Source organism: Crocuta crocuta, unplaced genomic scaffold, assembly GCF_008692635.1.
Source record: "Crocuta crocuta isolate KB4526 unplaced genomic scaffold, BGI_CrCroc_1.0 scaffold564, whole genome shotgun sequence".
Lineage (NCBI taxonomy): Eukaryota > Metazoa > Chordata > Mammalia > Carnivora > Hyaenidae > Crocuta > Crocuta crocuta.
The window spans coordinates 1,073,572-1,098,729 of record NW_027533010.1 but is presented as its reverse complement, the minus strand read 5'-3'; the positions used below and the strand labels follow the sequence as shown (position 1 = coordinate 1,098,729).

Genomic DNA, 25,158 nt, shown 5'->3' with positions numbered 1-25,158 from the left:
CAAATTATCTTTTATAATTCTTTTGTATTCTTTGCTATCAGCTGTGATTTCTCCTCTTTTATTTCTGATTTAATTTATTTGAACCCTCTCTTTCTCCTAGTCTATTGTCTAGTTAAATGTTTGTCAACTTTATCTTTTCAAAACAACAGCTCTTAGTGAAACTAAGATCTCTCCTGTTGTCTTTTTAGTCTCTATTTCATTTATGTCCTCTTTTATTTTCATTATTTCCTTCCTTCTACTAACTTTGAAGTTTGTTTGTTCTTTTTCTGGTTCTTTGGGGGTGTACAGTTATATTGTTTACTAATTTTTTTTCTTGTGTCTTGGAGCAGACCTGTACTGCGATAAACTTCCCTCTTAGAGCTGGTTTTGCTGCATCCATTGATTTGGGTATTTTTTTTTCCATTTCCATTTATCTAAAGTCAGTTTTAAATTTCTCTTTTCCTTTCTTCATTGACCCACTGATTGTTCAGCAGCATGTTGTTTGATCTCCATTATTTGTGATTTTCTCAGTTTTTTTTTTTGGTAATTGACATCTAGCTCCATACTATTGTGGTTGGAAAAGGTGCTTAATATAATTTCAGTCTTCTTAAGTTTATTGAGAATTGTTTTGTAGCCTAGCACATGATCTATCCTGGAAAATGCTTTATGTGCATTTGAGAAGAATATGTATTCTGCTACTTTTGGGTGGAATATTGTATGTATATCTATTAAGTTCATCTGGTCTGTCGTGCCACTTAAGGTCAGTGTTTCCTTGTTGATTTTCTGTCTAGATGATCTATCCATCGATGTAACTGGGGTATTAAAGTCTCCTACTAGTACTGTATTGCTGTCAGTTTCTCCCTTTAGGTCTGTTAATATTTGCTTTAGGTGCTTCTGTGTTGAGTACATGAATATTTATAAATGCTATGTCTTCTTGGATTGACCCCTCTATTATTATGTAATGCTCATCTTTGTTTTTTATTGCAATCTTTGTTTTAAAGTCTATTTTGTTCAATGTAAGTATAGCGACCTCACCTTCTTTGGGTTCTATTTGCATGAAACATCTTTTTTCATCCCTTCACTTTCAGTCTGTGTGTTCCCTTTCATCTAAGGTGATTCTCTTACAGGCAACTTATACATAGGTCTTGTTTTGTGTGTGTGTGTGTGTGTATGTGTGTGTGTTTTATCCATTCAGCCACTCTATGTTTTTTGATTGGAGAATTTAGTTTATTACATTTAAAGTAATTATTGATAGATGTGTACTTACTGCCATTTTGTTTATTGTTTTCTGGCTATTTTGTAATTCCTCTCTGTTTCTTTCTTCTTTCTCTTGCCTTCCTCCCTTTGTGGTTTGAATGCTTTCTGTAGTGTAATACTTAGATTCCTTTCTCATGATATTTTGTGTATCTCCTATAGATTTTCAGTTCGTGGATACAATAAAGCTCATATATAGTAGCCTTCATACATAACAGTGTATTTTATGTTCATAGCAAGTTAAGTTTGAATGCATTCTAAAACTGTGTTTTGACACCCCCCACCCAAACGTGTTACATTTTTGATGTCACATTTTGCATCTTTTATGTATGTTTAAACTAATTATCATAGTTATGGTTATTTTACTACTTTTATCTTTTAACCTTTATGCTACCTTTATAAGTGATTAATTCTCTTCCTTTGCTATGTATATCAATGAGTTCTTTCTGTTGTATGGTTTCTTATTACTAATTAGTGCCCTTTCTTTTCAGTTTGCAGAACTAGTTTATTGGTAATAAATAACCAATAAATTTTAGCTTTTGCTTGTCTGGTAAATTCTTTATCTCTCCTTCAATTCTGAATGATAGCCTTGCCAAATAGAGTGTTCTTGGTTGGATGTTTTTCCCTTTTAGCATTTTAAGTTTACCATAGCACTCCCTTCTGATTGGCAAGGTTTCTCCTGAAAAAATCTACTGATTATCTTATGGGGGTTCCCTTTTGTGTAACAAGTTGTTTTTCTCTTGCTACTTTTCAGATTCTCTGGATTAGGGACATTTTCAACAATTATTTCCTCAAATGGTTTTCAGCCCCTTTCTCTCTCTTGTCTCCTTCTGGGATTCCCTAAAATGCAAGTGTTATTTTTCCTTGATGTTGCCTTACAGGTCCCTTAAACTATCTTCACTTTTTTAAAATTTTGTTTTCTTTTTGCTGCTCTGTTTGAGTGAATCCCACTCCCCTGTCTTCCAAATCGCTAATTCTTCTGCTTTATCTTGTCTGCAGTTGAACTCCTCTAATGTATTTCCAGTCATCGTATTCAGTTATTGTTCAGATATTGTATTCTTCAGCTCTGTGACTGCTGTTTGGTATTTTCTCTCTCTTTATTGAAGTTTTCTCAGTGTTCATCAATTTTACTAAATTCAGTGAGCATCTTTTGACCATTACTTTGAATTCTTTATCGGGTAAATTCTCTCCATTTCATTAAGGTTTTTTTTTTTTTTTTTTTTTCTGGAATTTCATCTTGTCCTTTCATTGGGAACATATTCCTCTGTTTCTCCATTTTGTGTGACTATGTTTGTTTCCATGTTTTAGGCAAAATAGCTACCTCTCCTGGTATTGAAAGGTATCCCTGTGTGGGCAATGAACCTTGTCATTTAACCTTGCCCTAGTTCTTGATTGTCTCTCATGATGCCTCTCCATTTGTTTCAGCTCCATGGGGTTCAGAAATGCAATCCCTCCTGGCTACCAGTGCCCAGTGCTCAGGGGGGATCCCCTGTTTGGGCTGCCCATCCCCCACTGGCTATGGGGAAGTGTGAGGGAAGCTGGGAAGGGGACAGGCCTGCAAAAGCAATGAGAGGGCTTAGGGTGCTCACCTGCTGCCTCTGGCCAGTAGCGGTAACAGTGTTAGGGAATAGGGTCCCACCTCTGCCTCTGGGATGGGGATGGGGATCGGCAAATTAAAGTGAGAGTACAAAATTGGCACCCACCAGTACCTCCATTCCTGGATGGAATCCCAACAGGTTTTTGCCTTCTGGCGGATGCTTTGAGATTAATAAATGGATTTCTTCACATATGATCTGGGCTCTTTCCACACTGCTGTTTTTGTGCTGGATCCCAGGGCAAGTGAGCCTGCACACAAGCCTTTTAAGAGCAGAATCTCTGTTCCCTCCAGCCCTATGGTTTTTCTGGATGTAAGTCTTGTTGGTTAACAATACAGGTGTCTTGGGAGTTTGTCTCTCCAGTGCAGGTCCCAAGGGTTTGGGTGAGGCAAAAACCCTCTCTCCTCAGGGAAGATTTCCATATTTGTGAGACCCCTCCCAATGGTTGCTGCCCTGGGGGTGGGGTCTTTGTTGAGATCTCTGCTTCTCCTGCGCATCTCAGTGCAGCCCTTTTATCCTTTGTTGTGGAGTAGCTGTTCAGTTCTCACGTTTTTTCTTGGGAAGGAATTGTTTTGTATGTAGCTGTAGATTTGTTGTGTCTATGGGAGGAAGTGGATTCAGGATCTTCCTGTGCCACCATCTTGAACTGCTTCTTTTTCCATAGCTCTTTAGAAGAAGATAGAAGATCTAATCTTCTTTGTGGAACAGGGTTACAAGTGCTTTTTGTTTTATTTTGTTTACATGGTCTTTTAATATGGATTCCTGGTTTGGCAGAATGTTAACTGGAAACAATTTCAAACTTCTGTAACTTAGATTTGTTGAGCCTGAGGTTGGTATTTCTTCACAAATACTGATGGCTTTTTCTTTTCTTAAAATAATAGAAGCTTAAAAAAGTAAAAAGAAAGAGTTGTGTAAAGAGAGAAGTGTATTTTGTTTGGCCTCGCTAAAATACCACTTGGCTCCAACCAGCCCGTATTTCCTGACTCGACCATGCCCTGAAGCAGTGAAAGGGAAGAAGTTTTTCAAATGAGATTTGAGTTTGTGTATTTGCATTCCTTTCAGTTTTTGACTGTGTTGTTAGTCTTAGTTGGTCCAGTTCTGTGAAGCTTGAGTCAATTTCCTTAATAAAACTTAATTTTTTTAAGGGAATCCACGTTGTTCAAAATTTGCTTTTCTGTGCCTAATCTGAAAAAGACTCATTTTTTTGATACAATTGTTTTATTTCATGTAGTTTACATTCTCAACATGCTGTTTATCCACATAGGATTTATAATACATGTTAAATGCCTTCATAAATAAAGGCAGGCGATTCAAGAACAGTGACATAAAAAGTGACCCAAATAAAAAAAAAAAAAAAGGTACTAGGTCAACTTCATTACTGGCTTGAACTACTTAGGATATCCTGTGGGAAAGTGATCCACTTTTCTGACATAATTGATTTGTGTGTCACAAATAGAAATGGCAAACCTAAAACTTGCACAGTAATTTTTCTGTGCTTTTCTCTCTATTTTAAAGTAGAATACATTTTTCACAACTCAGCTGTGACCTGAGTGGTCACCTTTATGTGGGTATAGCAAAGCACCAAGGAAACCTACCCATGGCCACACAGTGGGTGGGCAGAATCAAAATGCATGCCAAGTAATTGTTTCTTTGCACTGCATTCCGTTAGTGCTCTACCAATGTGATTTTGATAGAGGTCTTAATCAAGATCTTTCTCCACAAGTACTTGGCAGAGTTAAAAAGCATGTGTAAACAATATGCATGTTCTATTTGACTCTGAAACCGAATCGTTTGTGGAATACAAATAGCATCCACCCACAGTCGTACCTCCAACGGGTTAGTGGTGCAAATTACGGAGCGTATGTACAGTTCACTGACATTAGCCTTTTTCAGGGTTGAAACAGTGTTGAGGCCCAGCACTGTGAGTGGCTGTTATTTCCAGCCTAATTCAATAAATACTTAAATGCTTTCTAGCATCATGTGCAATGTGAGGTGCGAGGCAAGTGGGAAGAATATGAAAAGGAAAAGATAGGGAGCAGAAAGCAGAATGAAAACAAAAAGATACAAGAAAAGGAGACAAGGGAAAGGGGCGCTGGTCATTGGCCTTTAGAGTGGACACAAAGGTAAGTTTAAGGCCCAGCTTTATAGATTCCGAACTATACATTTTACTTAAATCAGGAACTATTATCCAAGTATACTGAAGGTGAACAACAATGAAATATCATTATTTACCAATTAGTGAAAGTCTTTATTTATAATGGTGATTGCTGTTTATGTATTCTATGCTTTTAACTTTAGAAAGACCATGTTTCCTTTGCATTACAGAGGAGGGTTTGGTTTCGCTGCATTGTGACAGAGACCCATACAAAGCTTAATATACAGGATTTTATTGACTCATATAAAGGAGCTCAGAGGTACGCAGTCTGGGGCTTTTAAGGTGATTCCCTAACTTGTGAGAGCCCTGGCCCCTTCTGTTTTCTGCTCAGCCATCTTTCTTTCATCTTTATGGCCCAGTGTGGCTGCTGGAGCTCCAGCAGTTACATCCTTATCTCAGGGAACAGAAAAGGTGAAGCACAAAAGGAGGGGTTGAGTTTGTAAAAATCATGAAGAGGTTTCCCAGAAGTATCATGTGACACTTTGTTTACATCTCATTGACCAGAACTTATTCTGGGCCACACATAATCTGCAAGGAGCTCAGGAAACGTAGTTGCATTGATTCTCCATTTTTTTTGAGCTTTGTTTATGGAATATAGCAAGAAACATTATGATCCTGGGAAAAATGTTTTAGAAGTTAAAACCTATTATTAGTACTAATAATAGTAACATTTAAGAAGTCATAGGCATGATATTAAAAAATTTATGAGAACCATCTCATTTAACTGTCCTTTGATGTAAGTGTTACTGTCCTCATTTTACAGAAGAAATTGTGGCTTAAAAAAGTTAAGTAGTTTGCCCAAGGTTATGCTGCTAGTAAGTAGTGGAGCTAGCTCTCAGAACCAGGCTGGTCTTTTTCTAGATCCCAAGCATTTAATTATTACTTTGCCTCCCACTTCTCAAGTTTTACCTTGGTAGTTTATTCATATCTACAGTGGGATGATTTAAGAACTCCAATTTGTGGTTTTATACTCTTTAGCTCTCCACGATTTTCACCTAACACACACACACACACACACACACACACACACACACACACGCACCTCCTTGTGTTGTTTTTTTTTTAAGGATCTTTAAGTATTTCTATGCTTATGTAAAAGAAAGTGACTTTTATTACTTGGTTAGTTCATTGTGAGTTGTCTCTGTACTTTGGTCAAGAAACTCACATGTTAGAATTTTTGGCAATTTCTTATTTTCCAAGCCCCCAACATTCCCCTAGATGCAGTCCCAGTTATACTGGGGATAACAGGATGAGTAAGAAAGAGTCCTTACCCTCAAGGCATTTACAGTATAATTCTTTAAAGAATTGGTTTTAGACAAGCCTCTTAACATCAAATTATCCTGTGACACTACATGTAAATCACAGCTGACCTAGATGTACACACCCATTTGTCCTTATAATTATAAGTGCATCAATGTTACCTCTAAATGGCTACCCGTCCCTTCAAAACATTCCTAAGAAATTAGGTAGAGTAAATAGGCAATTCTATTTTAGTTCTCTTTGTATTTTCCCTTTAAAAAACATGGCTTATATTATTTGGTAATTAAAAACTTAGCTTTAATTTAGTAAAGATACATGGCTGATTACAGTATCTATTATTTTGAAATACCCATTTGTAAAAATAATTTAATTTCTATTTTATGACACTTTGAACAGTGGCAGAAATGATGTACAAGTATATTAGAAGCCCAAATCACACAGGGGCCAGTATTTGGGACCAGAACCTGCCAATATAAGCCTATATAGAATTTATCATTGGTGTATTATTTTTTTACAAGTTCAGAGAAGACACGTTTTCCACCTGACACATTAGGAAAAAGAGAGCATCACCTAGGGATGAGGCTGCTGACGTCATCTCCTGCAAGACCTCCATCTAATTCAGTCTTTGTACCTGGAAATCAGATATGAAAAGAAGGGACTGGCAGAGGTTCTCATTCTGTATATTTCTCTGCTTTGTTTTCTAGCACATATACTGCTTAAAGTTATTTCATTACAAAGAAACATTTTTTTTCCTGTTTATGAGCTACCTATACATTGTTCTGCCCGTTTCCTGATTGTGTATATACAGAAACATTTTATTTCAGAAAGGGAAGGTAATTGATTTTTCATTTTATAGACATAAATATATCATCTCAACCTGGTATTTGCCTAGGTGTATTCATTCCTTGTCTTTAAGGTACTTTTTTAACTGAGCTCCATCAGTTTAAGAAGTCCGTTCTTCTTTGCTGAGGTTATTTGGCATATATCACATGCTCTGACACTTGACTTACAGGTAAAGTGTCTCCTGGCTCTTCTAATAATCTCTTTTACCTTGATGACTTAATTAACTTTATCTGATCATGGAAAACTTACATTTTCTAATCGTCCTTGGGATAATGGGCTTTCTTACTACCTAGAGCGAATTTTACTTTGAAGACTTGTGCCATTTGGCTCTTAATGATAATGACAAATAGCACTGGCATAGAGCTTCAGAATTAAACAACACAAAGAAACAGTTTATGCTCATTCATGATTTCATGTCATCAGGGATTCTGCAGTAAACACGGTAGAACATGGCTCCTCCCTCCTTTCATGTTAGGCGGGAAAATGTTTATTATGAATGAAGGAGACATGTTTTTATAAGAAATCTACAGCTCGGAGGAATTAAGTGACTTGCCGAAAGTTATTGTAGGTGATAGAATTTGTAAGGATGTGTGTGATCAACGGTTAAACTAGAATGGCAAAAGGGAAGGAGATTTTAAAGTCTTGGGAAAACCTCCAAAGAGTTGGAATGTTTTTCCTAGATAAGCACTGGGTAGCCAATGGAAGCTTTGGATTGGAGCAGTGATGTAATCAAAGCAGTAAGAAAGAATATTCTGCTACTGAGGTGCCAGCTAAAGGAATGCAGTTGTAGAGATGTGGAAGAACTGAGAGACTATTTTTTTTTATTTTTTTTAATGTTTTATTTATTTCCGGGACAGAGAGACAGCGTGAGCAGGGGAGGGTCAGAGAGAGAGGGAGTCACAGACTGAAACAGGCTCCAGGCTCTGAGCTGGCAGTCAGCACAGAGCCCGACGCGGGGCTCGAACCCACGAACCGCGAGATCATGACCTAAGTGAAAGTCGGACGCTTAACCGACTAAGCCACCCAGGCGCCCCAGAACTGAGAGACTATTAATACTTATTATATGTAAGAGAAAGCCCTGAAACAATGGGATGGTCATCGCGCTGGGATGAAGCAACTAGAGAAGGCACTACCTTGGGAAAGTGGGGAGACGGGGGCTGACAGCATGGGAGAGGGAAAGGAGAAGTCAATGATGGTCAAGTTTCAGGTGAGAAGAACTTTGTAATATCTGTGCATGGCAGTAAGAGCTTAAAGAAAAGCCCAAATGTCCTTTCATATGGCTCCTTTCTAAGATCCTATCTTTGATGACTATCTTAGAGTATTTCCTAAAACCAGGCATAATGTTCCCCAAAGATTAAAATTAAAAGGCAATGGAGCAAAGATCATTACTCAAAAGTCAAAAGTGGGTCTTTTCCCGAATGCATCAATTGAGAGGGCAGCTAAGACAACGGTGTGGCACGAATGGACTACTGATTGAGGGGATTGTTTCCTAGGCATTTTTTGTCGACCACAACTCCCGCACCACCACTTTCATCGACCCCCGGCTCCCACTCCAGAGCAGTAGACCCACAAGCGCGCTGGTTCATCGGCAGCACCTGACCAGGCAACGCAGCCACAGTGCAGGCGAGGTGAGTCACACGCCTTAGGGTCGGGCCTGCGGGTTCATGGGAACCCCAGGGATGGGGTGGTTTGTGGAATTGGGCTGGCTTTTTCTGTTTTGTTTCTCTAGCTTGATTTAGAGATTATCATTTGGAGACTGAAAAGTACTGGGATGCTTGGAGGGCTTCTCTGGAAATACACAAAGCCTAATGCACACATTTTAAAAGATAGATATTTGAAGAAAAATGGAAGAAATTAGAGAATTTTTTATATTCAGAAGATGGTGAGAGAATTCTCAATGTAATGAAATGTTCAAGAGAGGATGGTGGTAAACCCTTTTGCCCACCTAAGGACAGCTTTGTGGGGAAAAAAATATAAATGTAACTTTTAGTGAGCTAAAATTCAGTGACATACTGGGAGGTTTTTTTAAGTGAGGGTTGCTGGGTTGGATTAAAAATCTTTAGCCAGTGCTCTGGGGTTGTGGTGTCCTCATTAATATTCTTTAAAATCATGATATATCTGGGCACCTGAGTGGCTCAGTCGGTTAAGCATCTGACTCTTGATTTTGACTCAGGTCATGATCTCACAGTTCAGAGGTACAAGCCCTGCATTGTGCTTTGTACTTACAGCGCAAAGCCTGCTTGGGATTCTCTCTCTCCTTGTCTCTCAACCCCTCCTTCTCTCTCTCTCTCTCTCTCCCTCTCTCTCTCTTCCCCCCTCCCTCAAAATAAATAAAACTAAAAAATAAGATAAATAAAATCACAATATGTCTGAGAGTTGATTCATGTACTCTAAGGAAGAGAAAATAGGCAGAATTAAGAATTATTAAAAGCTCCACCATGCTCTACTTTACTGGTTTGCAGTGACCTGTGGTAACCACATGGGGGCTCTCTAATAGCTGATCTCCCCACCGCCCCAAAAGACAAACGAAATAATCTCTCCCTGTTTCCATTTTTCTTTAGCTGCTTAAGTCAAAGGAATGCTTTAGGTCCACTTTGTTTCTCTTTAATACTGGCTTTTGCATTGAACCTATATCATCACTTGGTAAACATTTGTTTCTAAAGATTTGCATAGGCAAAAGGAATTAAGATTCTTTTCCTGCGTGCCTCTCTAGGTCTACGTGCATTTTCTATTTTCATTATTACATTGTCTGTCTAGGTCTACATACATATTCTATTTTCAGTATTACATTGTAGGTCAAAGATTTTTGTAGCCTCTGTTACAAGGAAAATTGTGAATGTGATAAATAACTGGATTTGATTCATCGAAATTCTACTCTTGGAATTTCCCCTCGTGATTTACAGACTTGTGGGTTTGCTGGTTGTATGTGCAGACATAGACGAGTATACTTGAGAAGCTCATATAAGAATGATATATAAATCTATTGCAGGATGAGGTATGCACAAAAATATTTATATTTTATGAGTAGCTAATAAATCTTTACTTTGCTGCCATGGAAACGATTAGTGGTGAACTGGATGATGCTAACAGCATTCATCCTGAAAGCAGAACACACCTCTCACCTTTGGACTTCGTGTGTGATATGTATCATAATTAGGGCCCTGCCTGACTTTATCACAAGGCTGGTGCCCTTTAGCCACGTGTCATGTCTTGACTTCACCGTATGACATAGCCAGCTGCTTGGTCTGGTCAGCTCCATCTATCCTCCCTTTGCCTTTAATTCGTCTGTCTCAGAACTTGGGTTATTTTCATGGTCTAGTAGCAGCCTGTTGTGGGCGAGGGATCATCAGGTACACATTCAAATTCACATGAAGATCTGTCTTCATGTTGATGCAGACTGAGCGGTGGGACAGAGCTAAACCCATAAAGACTCAGCAGTCAGCCCCAGCCCGGTCAGACCACTGATGGGAAGGCGCTTTCTGACACAGCTGTTGAAGCCCGCACCCCCTGCCACGCTTCGCACATGTATCTGGCCTTGCCCGTTGTCTGTTTGAAGGTCTGGTTTGAGGAAGGAGGGTGTTGAAGAGAGACATTGGCTCTTCCGGGAAATAATGACACATGACCACGTACTGACAGGAGGGAAAGTATATGTTCGTGTATTGAATGATAAGTTCTGTGACTGGCAGACAAGTGTAGTTAAGGATTGAATCTCCTCTGGAGTGGCTGACTTCATTCTTCAACACCAGTAATTCAAGAGAGGCAGAGCAAGAAACTTCTAGTTATACACATGAGTCTTTCCATCTACTCTCTTGTACTCATTTAGCAAATGTTACAGGTAGTAGACATTTCGCTGTTATCTTCCATGTGACAAATTAATTCTTACCAAACACCTGCAGTGTAGAAACATGGTGGCTGGTGTGAAGGATGCAAAGAATATATGTTCCTTGTTCTTATTAAGGAGAAAATATGTGAAACCAACCATAATACAAATGAATAAAAATATGAGTGAGGGTTTCCTGGGTGGCTCAGGCAGTTAAACATCTGACTTTGGCCCAGGTCATAATCTTGTGATTTGTGAGTTCGAGCCCCACATAGGGCTCTGTGCTGACAGTTTGGAGCCTGGAGCCTGGAGCCTGCTTTGGATTCTGTGTCTCTGTCTCTCTCTGACCCTCCCCCACTCACACTCTGTCTCTCTCTCTCAAATAAATAATAAGACATAAAATACATTTTTTCTGGAAAAAGTATGAGTGAAATGCTTTATAAAATGTTAATAATGGCAGCTGCTTAAGAAATGTGTACCAAGTGCTGTGGGAGGTCAGAGAAGGGTGCATTTAAAGTCAGTTTGCGGGGCGCCCAGGTGGCTCAGTCGGTTGGGCGTCCAACTTTGTCTCAGGTCATGATCTCACGGTTCGTGGGTTCAAGCCCCGCATTGGGCTCTGTGCTGAAAGCAGAGCCTGGATCCCCTGTGGGTCCTCTGTCTCCCGATCTCTGCCCCTGCCCCTCTCACACTCTGTCTCTGTCTCTCAAAAGTGAATAAAGGTTAAAAAAAAAATTTTTTTTTTAAATAAAGTCAGCTTGAAGGGAAGGCAAGGCCTCATGGGGCAGGGGCTGTTTGAGCTATACTTTGAAGAATAAGTGAGTGCATTCTGGAAGGATAAGCAAGCAGTGTAGGCTGAGAGTGGTAATTTTTTTATTTTTTTAAAAAATTTTTTTAATGTTTTATTTCTTTCTAGGAGAGAGAGAGAGACAGTGTGAGCAGGGGAGGGTAAGAGAGAGAGGGAGACACAGAATTGGAAACAGGCTCCAGGCTCTGAGCTGGCTGTCAGCACAGAGCTTGACGCGGGGCTTGAACCCACGAACCGTGAGATCATGACCTAAGTGAAAGTCGGACGCTTAACCAACTAAGCCACCCAGGCGCCCCTGAGAATGGTAATTTTAGTTTAGGGTCTTTAGAAGAACCCTCCCCAAGCACATAACAGATACAATGTGATAGATAAAACGGCTTGTAAAGGTTTGAATGGGTGGGAATAGAAGCTCTGTTTTATTTTTATTTTTAAAAAAATATTTAGCCTGAGAGAGAAAGAGAGGGAGAGAGCATGCAAGTGTGCACACAGGCGAGCAGGGGAGGGGCAGAAAGAGAGGGAGAGAGAATCCCAAGCAGGTCCCAAGCTGTCAGCATAGAACCCAACACAGGGCTTGATCTCACGAGAACTGTGAGATCATGACTGGAGCCAAAACCAAGAGTCAGACACTCAGCCAACTGAGCCATCCAAGTGCTCCTAGAAGCTCTGTTTGAAAAGTACCGACTTACAAATCGAGTACATTATTTTGCCTTTCATTCTCTTACTGTCTAATACTTCTGTTCTACTGTTATCATCAAAGACTCCTGTAATTCAGGGCAGGAGAGGATGCTAAAACAGAAGCTAAAGCAATGTTAAGAGTTTACTGACGAGACTATTAGTGGGCATGTTTGCTTACCTACTTGTATGTATGAGTTTCTAAATCTATAATAGGTATAGTAAATAATTTCGGTTAGGGCAACCCTATGTAGCTCTTCCACAGCTGCTATGATTAGCTGCCTGGTGTGGGAGGTTCAAACCAGAAAGAGCTGTTGTACTGGGTGCTCTAATAGGCATGTTAAATTGCTTCTAAGGATATATACACCAACTCTGAAACACACACGAAGCCGGCTGCTTTTGACCTCTGCTGAGGCAGAGAATTCTCCGACCTGCCTTGGCCAAAAGAATGTATAACCTGGCACTGGCACTTTCCAGGTTTTCTCTCCAGTGTATTGTTTCAGGTGTTTGTTCTCTCAAATCCGAGGTTATTCCTGACGAACAGCTCTACTGCTGTTCAGCTTCTACAGCCCCAATAACTGTACCCATAGGGAGCTGTCTCTTTACCATGTGGTAGATAGTCACTGCCCCCGCCCCTCTCAAGGATGCAGATGCCCCAACCCTTTCCCTCAATTCAGCAATGAAAGCAGAGCTTTTGAGAACCCTGTGTCAGCTCCTCACCTGGCATCTGCTCCGGTTAGTTGGTACTTAATCCTCGTGAAGTATTACGAACAACTAGGCTCGGTGTGCTGATTTAAACCAGTCTAGATCTTGGTGCAGAGCATAAACAATGCTTTTGTTTGCAGGTAGGAGAAGATTCTCGACATACAGGACCACCGGTTCTTCCCCGGCCATCGAGTACGTTCAATACAGTCAGCAGGCCGCAGTACCAGGACATGGTTCCAGTGGGTATGTCATCCCTTTCCAGAAACCTTTATCTTTGCTTGTCCTATCAGTGTGAATCATGCATCCTGTGCTGATACTTGTCTGTTGGCAGCTTGCTACTTTTGCCCTGGACTGAGAAACGTGCCTTGTCCCTAAGAGACCGATTTGAATCGCAAAGCACTTCCTTCTGTTGTACAAAATCCTATAGAATGAGATTTTTTTATCTTTACCTTTTCTGAGTAGAGCTATTATATTAGATTGTTGAAGTTACTATTAAGGCAACATATTATGTGGTCATTTGACATTAAGCATTGGGCAAGCATCTACATTAGTATATATCTAATGCTCAGGACAGAATTTAAATGGTGTGCGAGCCTATAGTAGCCTCAGAATAAGAAAGCAATTATGGGACATTCTTAAGGCTTTGGTAGAGAGCTATGGATTTGTGGCAAACACAAGGCAGCAAATGCCTCCAAAATTAAAAAATAAAAATAAATGAATTGGGGCAGAGAGGCCTAAAGAAAGACTTGAATTATTACTCACATGATGAGCTTGACATAGATCAGTTTTCACACCTGGAGCCCTAAGGCAGGTGGAGGAGACAGGTAACAAGAGCCCATGTGGGCCCCCTACTTCATCTTCAATTTGATTAGCTCTCCATTTGTATGTTTTTACCTTAAAATTTTTACTTCTTTAAGAAAAACTGTAACATGAAATATAAAGTAATGCCCGTGGCATTACTTAACTAAAGAAGTTTGGAAACACTGGACAGGAAGAAATCTTGGATCGAAGTCTAAAAGTCTGTGTTTTCTTATGCCGTTATTAATAGGATACTAAAGACTGCACAGAGAATTTTAAAATCTTATAAAATCGTTGCTCAAAAAGTTGTCTGGTCTCGATTTTGGATGGAGTGTAAGAACCCAGTGACAAAATTTTAGTTATAAAAGTGTTTTCTAGAAAGAAAATTATAAAAGAGTGTTTCCATTATTTTTATGTGATGAGATGTACAGTTAGGTACACTTCAGGTTTGACAGTGGGATTCTGTGTTAGCAGGTAGTATTTCTTTCATTTTATTCAATTTAACAAGAATATGTTTGTACAGGTGGCATGATGGAGCTAAAATGTGAACTAGCAAATGTTTAGAGCATTATATTTCTTTTGTTTCATCATTTGTCAGTTTAAGGAAGTCATGTTTCTTGATAATATTTATGAACTGAATTAGGATCACTAATGTTTGAGAATCCAGATTTCAGTTCTGTGATGGAAAGATGTCTGTATTTCTGATTAGAAATAGATGTAATCAAGATAAATAATCTTAAGTAAACAAATTAGTTTTCTTGACAAAAGAAATATCAAATATTAGAGCCCTTAATAAATTTTAATTCACTATTTTAAAATTTCTATGGACATTAGCCAGCCTTGACAAAGATAAATTTTTCTTTTATTTTTATGTACATAGTATAGTATGTACATAATACATAGTATTTTGATGATACTTATTGTGTTGTATGTGTACATGTGGTTTAATGGGATTTATTTCCACAGAGGATCTGGGAATGGTTTGCCCTCTACATTTTGGTAGCTGCTATTGCTGACAACTGTGTTTCTTTTTTTTTTTTTTTTAATTGAAGTACAGTTGACATACAATGTTATATTAGTTTCTAATGTACCACGTAATGATTCCACAATTCCATACATGACTCAATGTATCTCATACAAAATTGTTACAATATTATTGACTATGTACCCTATGATGTACTTTTCATCCCTGTGACTTACTTATCTTGTAACTGGAAGTTTGCCCCTCTTAATCCCCTTTACCTATTTTGTCTATTCCCTCAGCCCCCATCCCCCACTTCTCCCAGGAGCCATCAGTTTGTTCTCTGTATTTATGAATCTGTTTCTGATTTTGTTTGTTCATTTGTTTGTTTTTAGATACCATGTATAAATGAAATCACACCATATTTGTCTTTCTCTGTCTGACTTATTTCACTTAGATAATACTCTCTAGGTCCCTTCATTTTGTGGCAAATGGCAAAATTTCATTCTTTTTTATTGTGAAGTAATTTTCTATTATGTGTATGTGTGTGTGTATAAGATATGTATCGCATCCTCTTAATTCATTCTTCATTCATCTGCCGATGGACACTTAGGTTGCTTCCTGATCTTGGCTATTGTAAATAATGCTTCAGTGAACAGAGGGATACATATATTTTTAAAAATTAGTGTTTTTGTTTTCTTCAGGTAAATATACAGTAGTGGAATTACTAGAGCATATGATATTTCTATTGTTAAGTCTTTGAGGATCCTCCATACTGTTTTTCATAATGGCTACACCAATTTACATCCTCTCCAACAGTAAACAAGGGTTCCCTTTTCTCCACATCCTTGCCAACACTTGTTATTTCTTGCCTTTTTGATACTAGTCATTCTAACAGGGCGTGAGATGATATCTCACTGTGTTTTGATTTGCATTTCCCTGATGATTAATGATGTTGAACATCTGTTCATAAGTGTGTTGGCTATCTGTATGTCTTCTTTGGAAAAATGTCTATTCAGGTCCTTTGCCCATTTTTCAGTGGGATTATTTGTGTTTTGTTTGTTTGTCTATTTGTTTTTGATGTTGATTTGAATGAGTTCTTTATATATTTTGGATATTAACTTGTTCTTGGTTATATGATTTGCAAATATGTCCTCCTGTTCAGTATGATGCCTTTTTATTTTATTGATGTTCCCTTTGCTATACAAAAGCTTTTTAGTTTGTTGTGGTCCCAACAGTTTATTTCTGTTTTTGTTTTCCTTCCTAAGGAGACATATCAGAAAATTGTTCCTAAGGCCAAGGTCCAAGAGATTACTATCCAGGTTTTCTTTTAGAAGTTTCATGGGTTAAGTCTTTAATCCATTTTGAGTTCATTTTTGTGTATAGTGTAAGAAAGTGATCCAGCTTCATTCTTTGGCATGTAGCTGTCCTGTTTTTCTGGCACTATTTATTGAAGATAATGTCTCTTCCATTATTGTATATTCTTGCTTCCTTTCTTGTAGATTAATTAACCATGTAAGCATGACTGTATTTCTGGGCTCTCTATTCTGTCCTTTTGTGTCTATGTGTCTATTTTTGTGCCGGTACTGTTTCAACTCTTACAGCTTTGTAGTTGAGTTTGAAGTCTGGGATTGTGATACTACTAGCTTTGCTGTTCTTTCTCAAGATTGCTTTGGCTATTATGGGTCTTTTGTGGTTCCATACAAATTTTAAAATTGTTCTAGTTCTGTAAAAAATGTTGTATTTTGATATTGATTGCATTGAATCTATAGTGTGTTTGGGGGTATATGTACATTTACTTGTGTTGATACTTTCAATCCATGAGCCTGGTGTACTTTCCATTCATTTGTGTCATCTTTAATTTCTTTTACCAAAGTCTTCAGTTTTCAGACCACTATTGTATTTGGGCAAAGTTTGTTCTGTCTCTTTACCTCTCTGGATGGCTATATTTAGTCAGAAGATGGTTTTCCATTTCTAACAGTTGCTTATGAGGTTGATTTTGGTAAGCAGGTAAGCAGAACTATCAATATCTAGAATCTTGTTAGTGATCTCATCCTGCAACTTGATAATAAATATGGCTTATGAAATGAGTATAATTTGTGCTTAAGTCACACCTAAGAGATCTAAGTCCAATAGTCATATAAGAGGTAGACACAAATTGGAATTTAAGCATCTGTTAAGTCAAAGGCAAAGTCTGACTTTGAGTATGAGGAATATTAACAACAACAACAAAAAAACAGATTTAAACTTTAGATTTATGTGTATAAACTTAATAACATATTTTTTAAATGTTGTGATAATTTTTTATTTTTTCAGCTTACAATGACAAGATTGTTGCATTTCTGCGCCAACCCAACATCTTTGAAATTCTACAAGAGCGCCAACCTGATCTTACCAGGAATCATTCACTCAGGTAACTGTAGTATTAGTATTTGGTTCACGTTCCATAAGCGTCAACTAGTAAATCTTCAGTAATACTGATAATCATCTTGGAAATTCGCTCTTTCTTTCTGGTAGTCTGAACAAAGGCATCTTGTACACAAATACTTTATGTCATCAAAAGCCAGGTCATTGTAGTACTGGCTTTTCTCTATTAAGTCTAAAGATTGAATAAGATAGACTAAAGAACCTAGAACCCTCTTTAAAGAAGAAATATGCAAAAGAAGCAAAAATTCATAGCCAAGAATCTATCCTTGATCTGCATATCATAATGAAAATAATAAGACACTAACCTTTTTGTGTGTAGCTTGAGTAAACAAAAGTAAACAATTCAGTTTGCTGAATCGAGACTTATAAAATCCTGGACTTGGTATTCACATTTTTTCATAATAAAAACATGGTGGAACCCAAAGAGGGAATCTGATCTCCTTCACTGTCCAATCAGTATTCCCCTGCATGAACGCTCTCTTCTAAATAGCTATTCAATGCATCACACTTAAGTCCATTTTTACTTTCCTGAATACATGCAGTTCCTGTTCCTTGGCAAGTTTTTCTCTTGTGTTTTTGGCAAGAAAGATCTTTCCCTTAAAACTCAATGCAAACTACCTCTTCTTGAAGCCTTTCAGCTCCACTCTTACTTTCAAGATCTAGGCTAGTATTTCTCAACCTCAGTGTTGTAGGCATCAGTGGAGATGGTAAAAGATGTGAGTTTCTGCTGAAAATTTGACGCTCAAAGCTCATTTGGTCCATATGCCACCTTTATTGGTAGAGATATGTTTTTGTCCAGTGGTACCATCTTGGCCCACAGAAGTGATGCTCCAACACTACTCTACTTAGTTGTATCATACTGTTTTCATCAGAATCACTTGGAGAGCTTTGTAAAGTACAAAATGCCAGGTTTTCTCTCCCCTAACTCTTCTCCCTTCTCTGATTTTATACTGCCTATCCTCCTACACCCTGTCCAGAACTTTAATTCAGGAGGTCTGTGGGAGAGCGCAAGCATTTACTATCTTAAAACCTCTCCATATGATTCCAATGGCACATTCAGGTATAATAACCTCTGTTCTAGACACTAATTTGATATTTAATTATGTAGTATATCACATTGTCCTTTATACTATTTTGATTATGTGACTTTTGTGCTGTAATTGTGTGTAGCTTGAGTAAACAAAAGTAAACAATTCAGTTTGCTGAATCGAGACTTATAAAATCCTGGACTTGGTATTCACATTTTTTCATAATAAAAACATGGTGGACTTTCAAGTCCTTATGCTTTATTTTTCAACTAGATTATAAGTTTCTTACAAATGTGGATCTTCTTCAACTCGTTATTTCTCCTCCTTATTGCTTAAATATCAAGAATATTACCTGGCATATAGTGAATGCATATTCACATACATACATACACAGAGATTTTTTTCGTTGATTTGAAAATAAATTACCAAATATTTTTCTTATTATGTTCTTAGTCTCTCATATCCTTTACTTTATTGAGGTGTCATTGGTATACAATATTATATTAGCTTCAGAAATACAACATAATGACTTAATATTTGTATATATTTAAAATGATCACCACACTAAGCCTAGTAAGATCCATCACCACACATTGTTACAGAATTTCCTCTTATGATGAGAACTTTTAAGATCTACTTTTAACAGCTTCCCAATATACATTTTGGTATTATTAACTTTAGTTGCCATGCTGTACATTACATCCCTGTAACTTATTTATTTTATAACTGGAAGTTTGTACCTTATGACCTGCTCTGACCATTTTGCCCACCCCCCATGTCCTGTCAGTCTCTCATAGCTTTAAAGGTGTTATTGGCTTCTAGAGTTTCTAAAGGCTATATGGAGTTTCAGGTATGACTACAAATATCCTCTACAAATGGAAATCCCAGTTTCACATTAGTTAACATCTAACTCAAGTCTTAGTGCTTTTCCCAACCTGACAAGCATGCTATTCTCAATCACAAGAAAATTATAAAAATTAGATGAGCTATCATTTTGCATATTTGTGTACTATGGCATCCACTCAGTAATCCCTGGTCCACTGGAGCGTCTTATGTAAGAAGTTCTAGTTAGCAAAATTGCAGAAATAAACTCTTCAGTTGTCTAATGAGAGATCTTAGATTCCGGACCACAAAGCAAAACAAAAAAACAAATCTCTCCTCTTGTTAACCACAAAATAAGGAGAACTCTGTTTTCTTTCTTTTCTACCATCTTAGCCTCAATGCATACACGTACTTCTAGTCAGTTTCTATTCCTGTCAAAGTACCCCCCCCTAAAAAAAACAAGAAAGAGGAAACTCAAGGTTTCTACTTTTGCTCTGCACTCCACATTATTATTTACAGCAGTTTAACATATCTTTACATTTCTACAATCAGAGATATCGGATGATTTAATCTACCTGAACAGTGCATCTAACAACATCATTGTCTTCAGTGATTTGACAGATCTTTAAAAGACCCTAACAGGGGGAAAACTGATGGGCCCCAGTTTGCCTCTTTCCATTTTTTGTTTTTCTTTCTGCTTTTCAGAGTCTTAAAGGTCTCTAATCTCCTAAAGATCGGTAAGGATTTTTCTTTTTTATTGACACCCAGGGTCTTCAGCGAGCCCATTCTTTTAACATAGCTCTCACATGGTAATCTAGTGAGAGAAATTATTTGATAGGTTTTGAGGTAAGTTTCCATTTTATTCCAGATGACTTATAAGTTTCTACTTACGCTTTCTAAAACTACTTACAGCATTTGACCATAAACAGCTAATGCTGTCATGACAAGTAGAAGGAAGCAGAAACGTAAATCAATGAGATAATGCTGTTCCTCTTTCACAGAATGTGTCCTGCTGCACTTTTATTTTCTGAAGTTTTTGGTAGTTAAGCATTCTGCTTATCACAACAACATAATGGGGAAGTTCATATATCTAAGAGAACATTCTGTTTTTATAGTGAAAAACTGCATTGTTAGAAGCATTCCCATAAACGAGAGGTGGGGAAACAGTTGAGGCTCTTTAATCTCATATTTCAATGATATCTTCAATAACAGATTTATGCATGGGATAGAGCCACTGAGTAGTTGTGTGTCAAAGGTAACCGTAGGCCTTCTGTTCATATCCTGAACAAGACTACCCAATACCAGCGTCCCTCCGTGTGAATTCTTCCTCATCTGTGGCACAGCCGCTTAAAAGAAGTATCTTTTCTTATCCTCTCCATAAATATAATGAGGAAAAGTACCAGCCCCAGGGAAATTCAAATGAAGACACCTATTTACTTTGTATTTTTCTGTTTGCTTGTTATTCCTCCTAAACCACAGACTGGCCAGCAGTTTATTTTGTTTCTTTCCATGTATAACTTCCTCTTCCTTGAGACTCCACTTAGGTATCTTGGACCTTAGAAGGGCTATGGTTTTTATGCAGTGGAATGTGGTGTTAGCTTTCAACTCCTATATTTAAGTCACTGCTCCCTCTAACTTTATCTGTTATTTATCTGTCATGCAAATGTGATGCTACAAGTTGTCCCCCCTTTTTTTTTTTTTTTTAAACCTCAGAAGAGATTTATTTCCTTAGCTAGAAAAATCAACATCCAAAAGCCAGTACTACCTCCTTCAAGGGGACACTGTCCTCCATGGATTACTATATCCTACTATGGCCTCTCAATCAAAGACCGTAATCATGCTAATAAGCTTTTTGTATGTGTGGCAGTAAAATAAAAGCCAAAATAATATGTTCTAATACTGTATTTGAAGACAAATGTATTCATTTAAAAAAAGAACCTTTTAACAATATTTTATTGGTGAATATAATGAATATAAATTCAATAAAATTTTTGGTATTGGTATTTGTACAACACTACATTATGAGCAAGGATCTACATGTCATAAAGCTGAATTGAGAGTTGAGAATAATCACTCTTGTGTGGTTGTTAGGTCTAGCCAGTAAATCTACTTCCTGCTAGGTATCAGGGATAATTATTTTGGGCTCCAGGTTGATTCCATTTCTATTTGTTTGTGAGAATCATGTGACCACAGGGACCTATATTTCCAAATCTAACGGGAGGTAGAAAGAAACGTTGATCTTTGTACTGTGTGGCTCTGTCTGTCGAGTCAGACCATGTTCTGCGACTGTAGTAAAAAGTATGAACAATCAATGGAATAGTCAATGCTGATTTTCCTTTCTTGGCATTAGACCATTAGAGAAGTCATGGGATTTCTCTAAACTTGCCCTCAGGCAGTTTTTTCAAACCATGTATTTTTGAAGGTGTTACTGAACTGTATTGGCAGGAACCATGTGTGTACAGAGTCTGTAGTCCAGAGAGTTTTTGTGGTTTCGAGGCATTGCTGCTTCTGATTGTTGCTGGTCACGTGCCCTTCTTTAACTTCACCAAAAATGTTGGTTGGTTTCAATGAGAGTATTTTCTGTGGGAATTCCGGTCTTGAGACTATGCTTATTGTCCTCAAATGATCTTCTGCTAGAGTTGATCTTCTGGGGTGATTCTGTGCACTTGAGGAAGTGGTTACAAAGGTCTGAATGTTATGGGCATCTGAGAGGCAGCAATAGCTGGCAAATTTTTCCCGAGGCTGTCACTATATACAGTTTAGTATCTTGTTAGGAGGGTTGTAAATTTTCTTATTAAAAGATTGCCTCTTTACCTGTCTTTGGACTTCCCTCAGAGGGGTCTGTTTTAGCAAACAGTCTGATGTCAGTTTTCTGCTTCTTTTTTTCTATGCCACAACAACAAAAAAGTGGTAGTTTATTTCAGACCCTGAGTAGAGTCAGGGAAGTTTGTTAGGAGCCGACTCTGTTATGATCTTGTGCCTGGTTATATTTTACTGAGCATTCCTTATGTTCACGGCACGACGCTGGGTACTTGGGGAACATGAAAATAAAGGAGGAACAGCTTTTGCTCTGAAGAAATTCATGTTTCAGGGCGCCTGGGTGGCTGGTCAGTTAAGTGTCCAACTCTTGACTTCAGCTCGGGTCATGATCTCACTGTCATGGGACTGAGCCCCGTGCACTGACAGTGCAGAGCCTGCTCAGGGTTCTCTCTCCCTCTCCCACTGCCCCTCTCCCCCCTCCCGCTCTCCCCTGCTCCTCTCTCTCTCTCTCAAAAAACCCTCATGTTTCAGAAGGAATTATGTGGTAACTGAGTGGCCCAGTGAGAAAGTTCACTGGAGGAAGTGCTGGAATGTACGCTAAAGGGCACACAGAGAGAAACATACCGATGCAGAGAGGGTCAGGTAGAAAGTATTATTTGAATATCATCTTGGTCTTCATTATGAACCACTGCAGTAAAGATAGGAATTAAGAGAACTGCCACAGATTTCTTCTAACTGTGAACTGGTAAAATAACCTTGAATAAATATAGTAATATAGCTTTCAAACGTCCTTCTAATCAGAGTCATATGTATCTTTAATAATAACTTCTCAAGCTTGCTTTGTTTATTTTGGTCACTGAGTGGACTCATGGAAAATTGTGAGGAGCCCAAACTGTTATTTTCCATTCTAAAAGGAAAAAATATTGCAGATCCACAATGTTGACTTTATTTTTCATTTTAATGAAACATAAGTGTGCACAAATATTAAATATGCCTACACTTCTTACAGCTTTTATGAACTATAAAACCAAATGACATGTAAATTAAGTAAAAACTTTAAAAAGTAACATTTAATTGAATGATATTAATGTGAGATTTTGTTGTTCAGAAGCCACATCACCAATATTGAGGCAGGTCAGTAGAAAGATACATTTGTGCTTTTTGTTTCACTTGTGTTTTACTTGATTCTTTCAACATTGTATCTAATGATTCATCAAGTGCATCTATGGTAATATTGTGGCCATCATTTTTCTAAATATTTTCTAAAATTATCTACTAGTCTATTCACCATTTTTATTTTTTACCTTCTAAATCATTGTTTTGATGAACCAATTCATTTAATACCCCCAATTGCAATACTAAAGAAAAAACATATTATTGAAGGCACCCTGTAATGATTCTAACACCATTTTTCTATTTGTAAACTATTGTAAAACCTGTTCTTAGAATAAACCGTGACATCTTGAATGCTTTAGTTAACATAAATACATAATTTACCTTAAAAATAAGGGGCAGCCGGGTGGCTCAGTCACTTAAGCGTCCGACTTCAGCTCAGGTCATGATCTCACCGTTTGTGAGTTCAAGCCCTACATCAGGCTCTGTGCTGACAGCTCAGAGCCTGGAGCCTACTTCGGATTCTTTGTCTCCCTCTCTCTCTGCCCCTTCCCCACTCGCACTCTGTGCCTCTCTCAAAAGCACTTAAAAATTTTTTAAATCCGTTTATTTTGTTTTCTCTTTATTTAGCATTTAGCAATTTATATATATATAAATTATATATATATATAAATTATATATATAAATTATATGTATATAAATTATATGTATATATATATATATATACATAACCTTTTCTCCTTTCATCATTGTCATTATGCAAATTAATACTGCAAAAGAAAAGTTTTGTCTTTTTAATCAGTGAGAGAAGTGTGTGTGCGTGGTAGATGGGAACTGCTAGTACCATACTTACCATCCATCCAAGGCCCTGCCCACCTCAGGGCCTGCTCACCAGCACTTCGCAAGTTCCCCTCTGATCACATGACACCAACTGTCTTGTCAGTGCAAAGAGAGGAACTGAAGTGAAGTGGCAATATTCAGTCATAAGTGTCATTCAGATTATCCAAAATATGCCTACCTAAATAGTAGCAGTTTTGAGCATCGATGTGACAATGTAGATTTTTTTCATTCCCCCAGAACTTGAGATGATGTCTGTAGCTATCTAGTAGACAATGACACCAGTTTGAGAAAAACTGGTCTGTGGAATATTGGGCAAATACCTAATAACCAAGAAGTAGTTCCCATTTGTTTTTGTTTTCCTTAGAAAATATTGGTGACATTTTTGAGGATCTCTGCTGACCTTCTCTTCCTCAGCCTTCATCTGCTTTCTTGACATTCAATAAACCAGTGCCCTGCTTGTTTTTATGTGAAAGGACTTTATGGGATAAGAGTGGATATAAGGCCTAAACAGAATTCAGTTAAATGAGTGGAACTATTTAAATATTTTCATATAATACTAAAATTGGCTTTCTCTCTCCCAGTGCTCCATGAACTCTTTGAGAAAGGAACTAGGTCTTCTACCCTACTGGATTCCTAGTATGTGATACCATGCCCAGCAAATAGTAGACATTCTAGAAAATGTTTGCTGGAAAAGTGAATGAATGTTAGTATAAGAAGGTCCTTTAGTGGTGTGGCGTGCACCAGATGACATGCCCAGTGTCTTGTTCCTGAAAGCATATGACTCCTAGCTGGTCAGTGCAATAAATTAGCTGGCTGGTAGAAAACTAGCCTCAGCTTGCCTCTGGTATGTCCTGGTTTAAAGAATCAGACCAGTTGCCTTCACTGCTAATCGTATCTGAAAAGTGATGAAAAGTTTCCGAATTAGCGTATTTCCTCTGGTGTCTTTCCCTTTCATCACCTTGTCATCTGTGTGACTCAGGAAGGTATGATCTTTTCCTTGTTCCCAGGAAGCCACTATCCACATCACTCACCTTGCTCTGTCTAACTCCAGTTAGAGAAGCCGAGGAGAATGTGCACCCTGTTTGTTTTCTCATATTTGTTTGCCTGATCCATTGTGATGACAGGGAAAGGAGATAAACTGTGTATTTATTGGAGATAGCTTTTGATTATTCAAGATCAAAGCATATTACTGACCCTTATAAGAGTATTTCTTGGATTAAGTTATTGTTCATTTTTCTCCAAGATAGCTTTTCTCCAATTTAGCTTTTTTTAAGCCAACTTTTATATCACTTACCAAAAAAAAAAAAAAAAAAAAAATTAT

At 37.9% G+C, this 25,158-nt stretch overlaps 1 protein-coding gene across 1 annotated transcript in view; it reads left to right on the top strand.

Annotated features, from left to right (window-relative positions):
• The window catches only part of HECW2 (HECT, C2 and WW domain containing E3 ubiquitin protein ligase 2), a 228,797-nt gene that overhangs the window by 144,592 nt on the left and 59,047 nt on the right, over positions 1-25,158 (top strand). Inside the window, exons 14-16 of the mRNA XM_077745795.1 lie at positions 8,580-8,714; positions 13,229-13,331; positions 17,164-17,260. Of these exons, the coding sequence (XP_077601921.1) occupies positions 8,580-8,714; positions 13,229-13,331; positions 17,164-17,260 (335 nt within the window). The remainder of the gene's footprint in view (positions 1-8,579; positions 8,715-13,228; positions 13,332-17,163; positions 17,261-25,158) is intronic.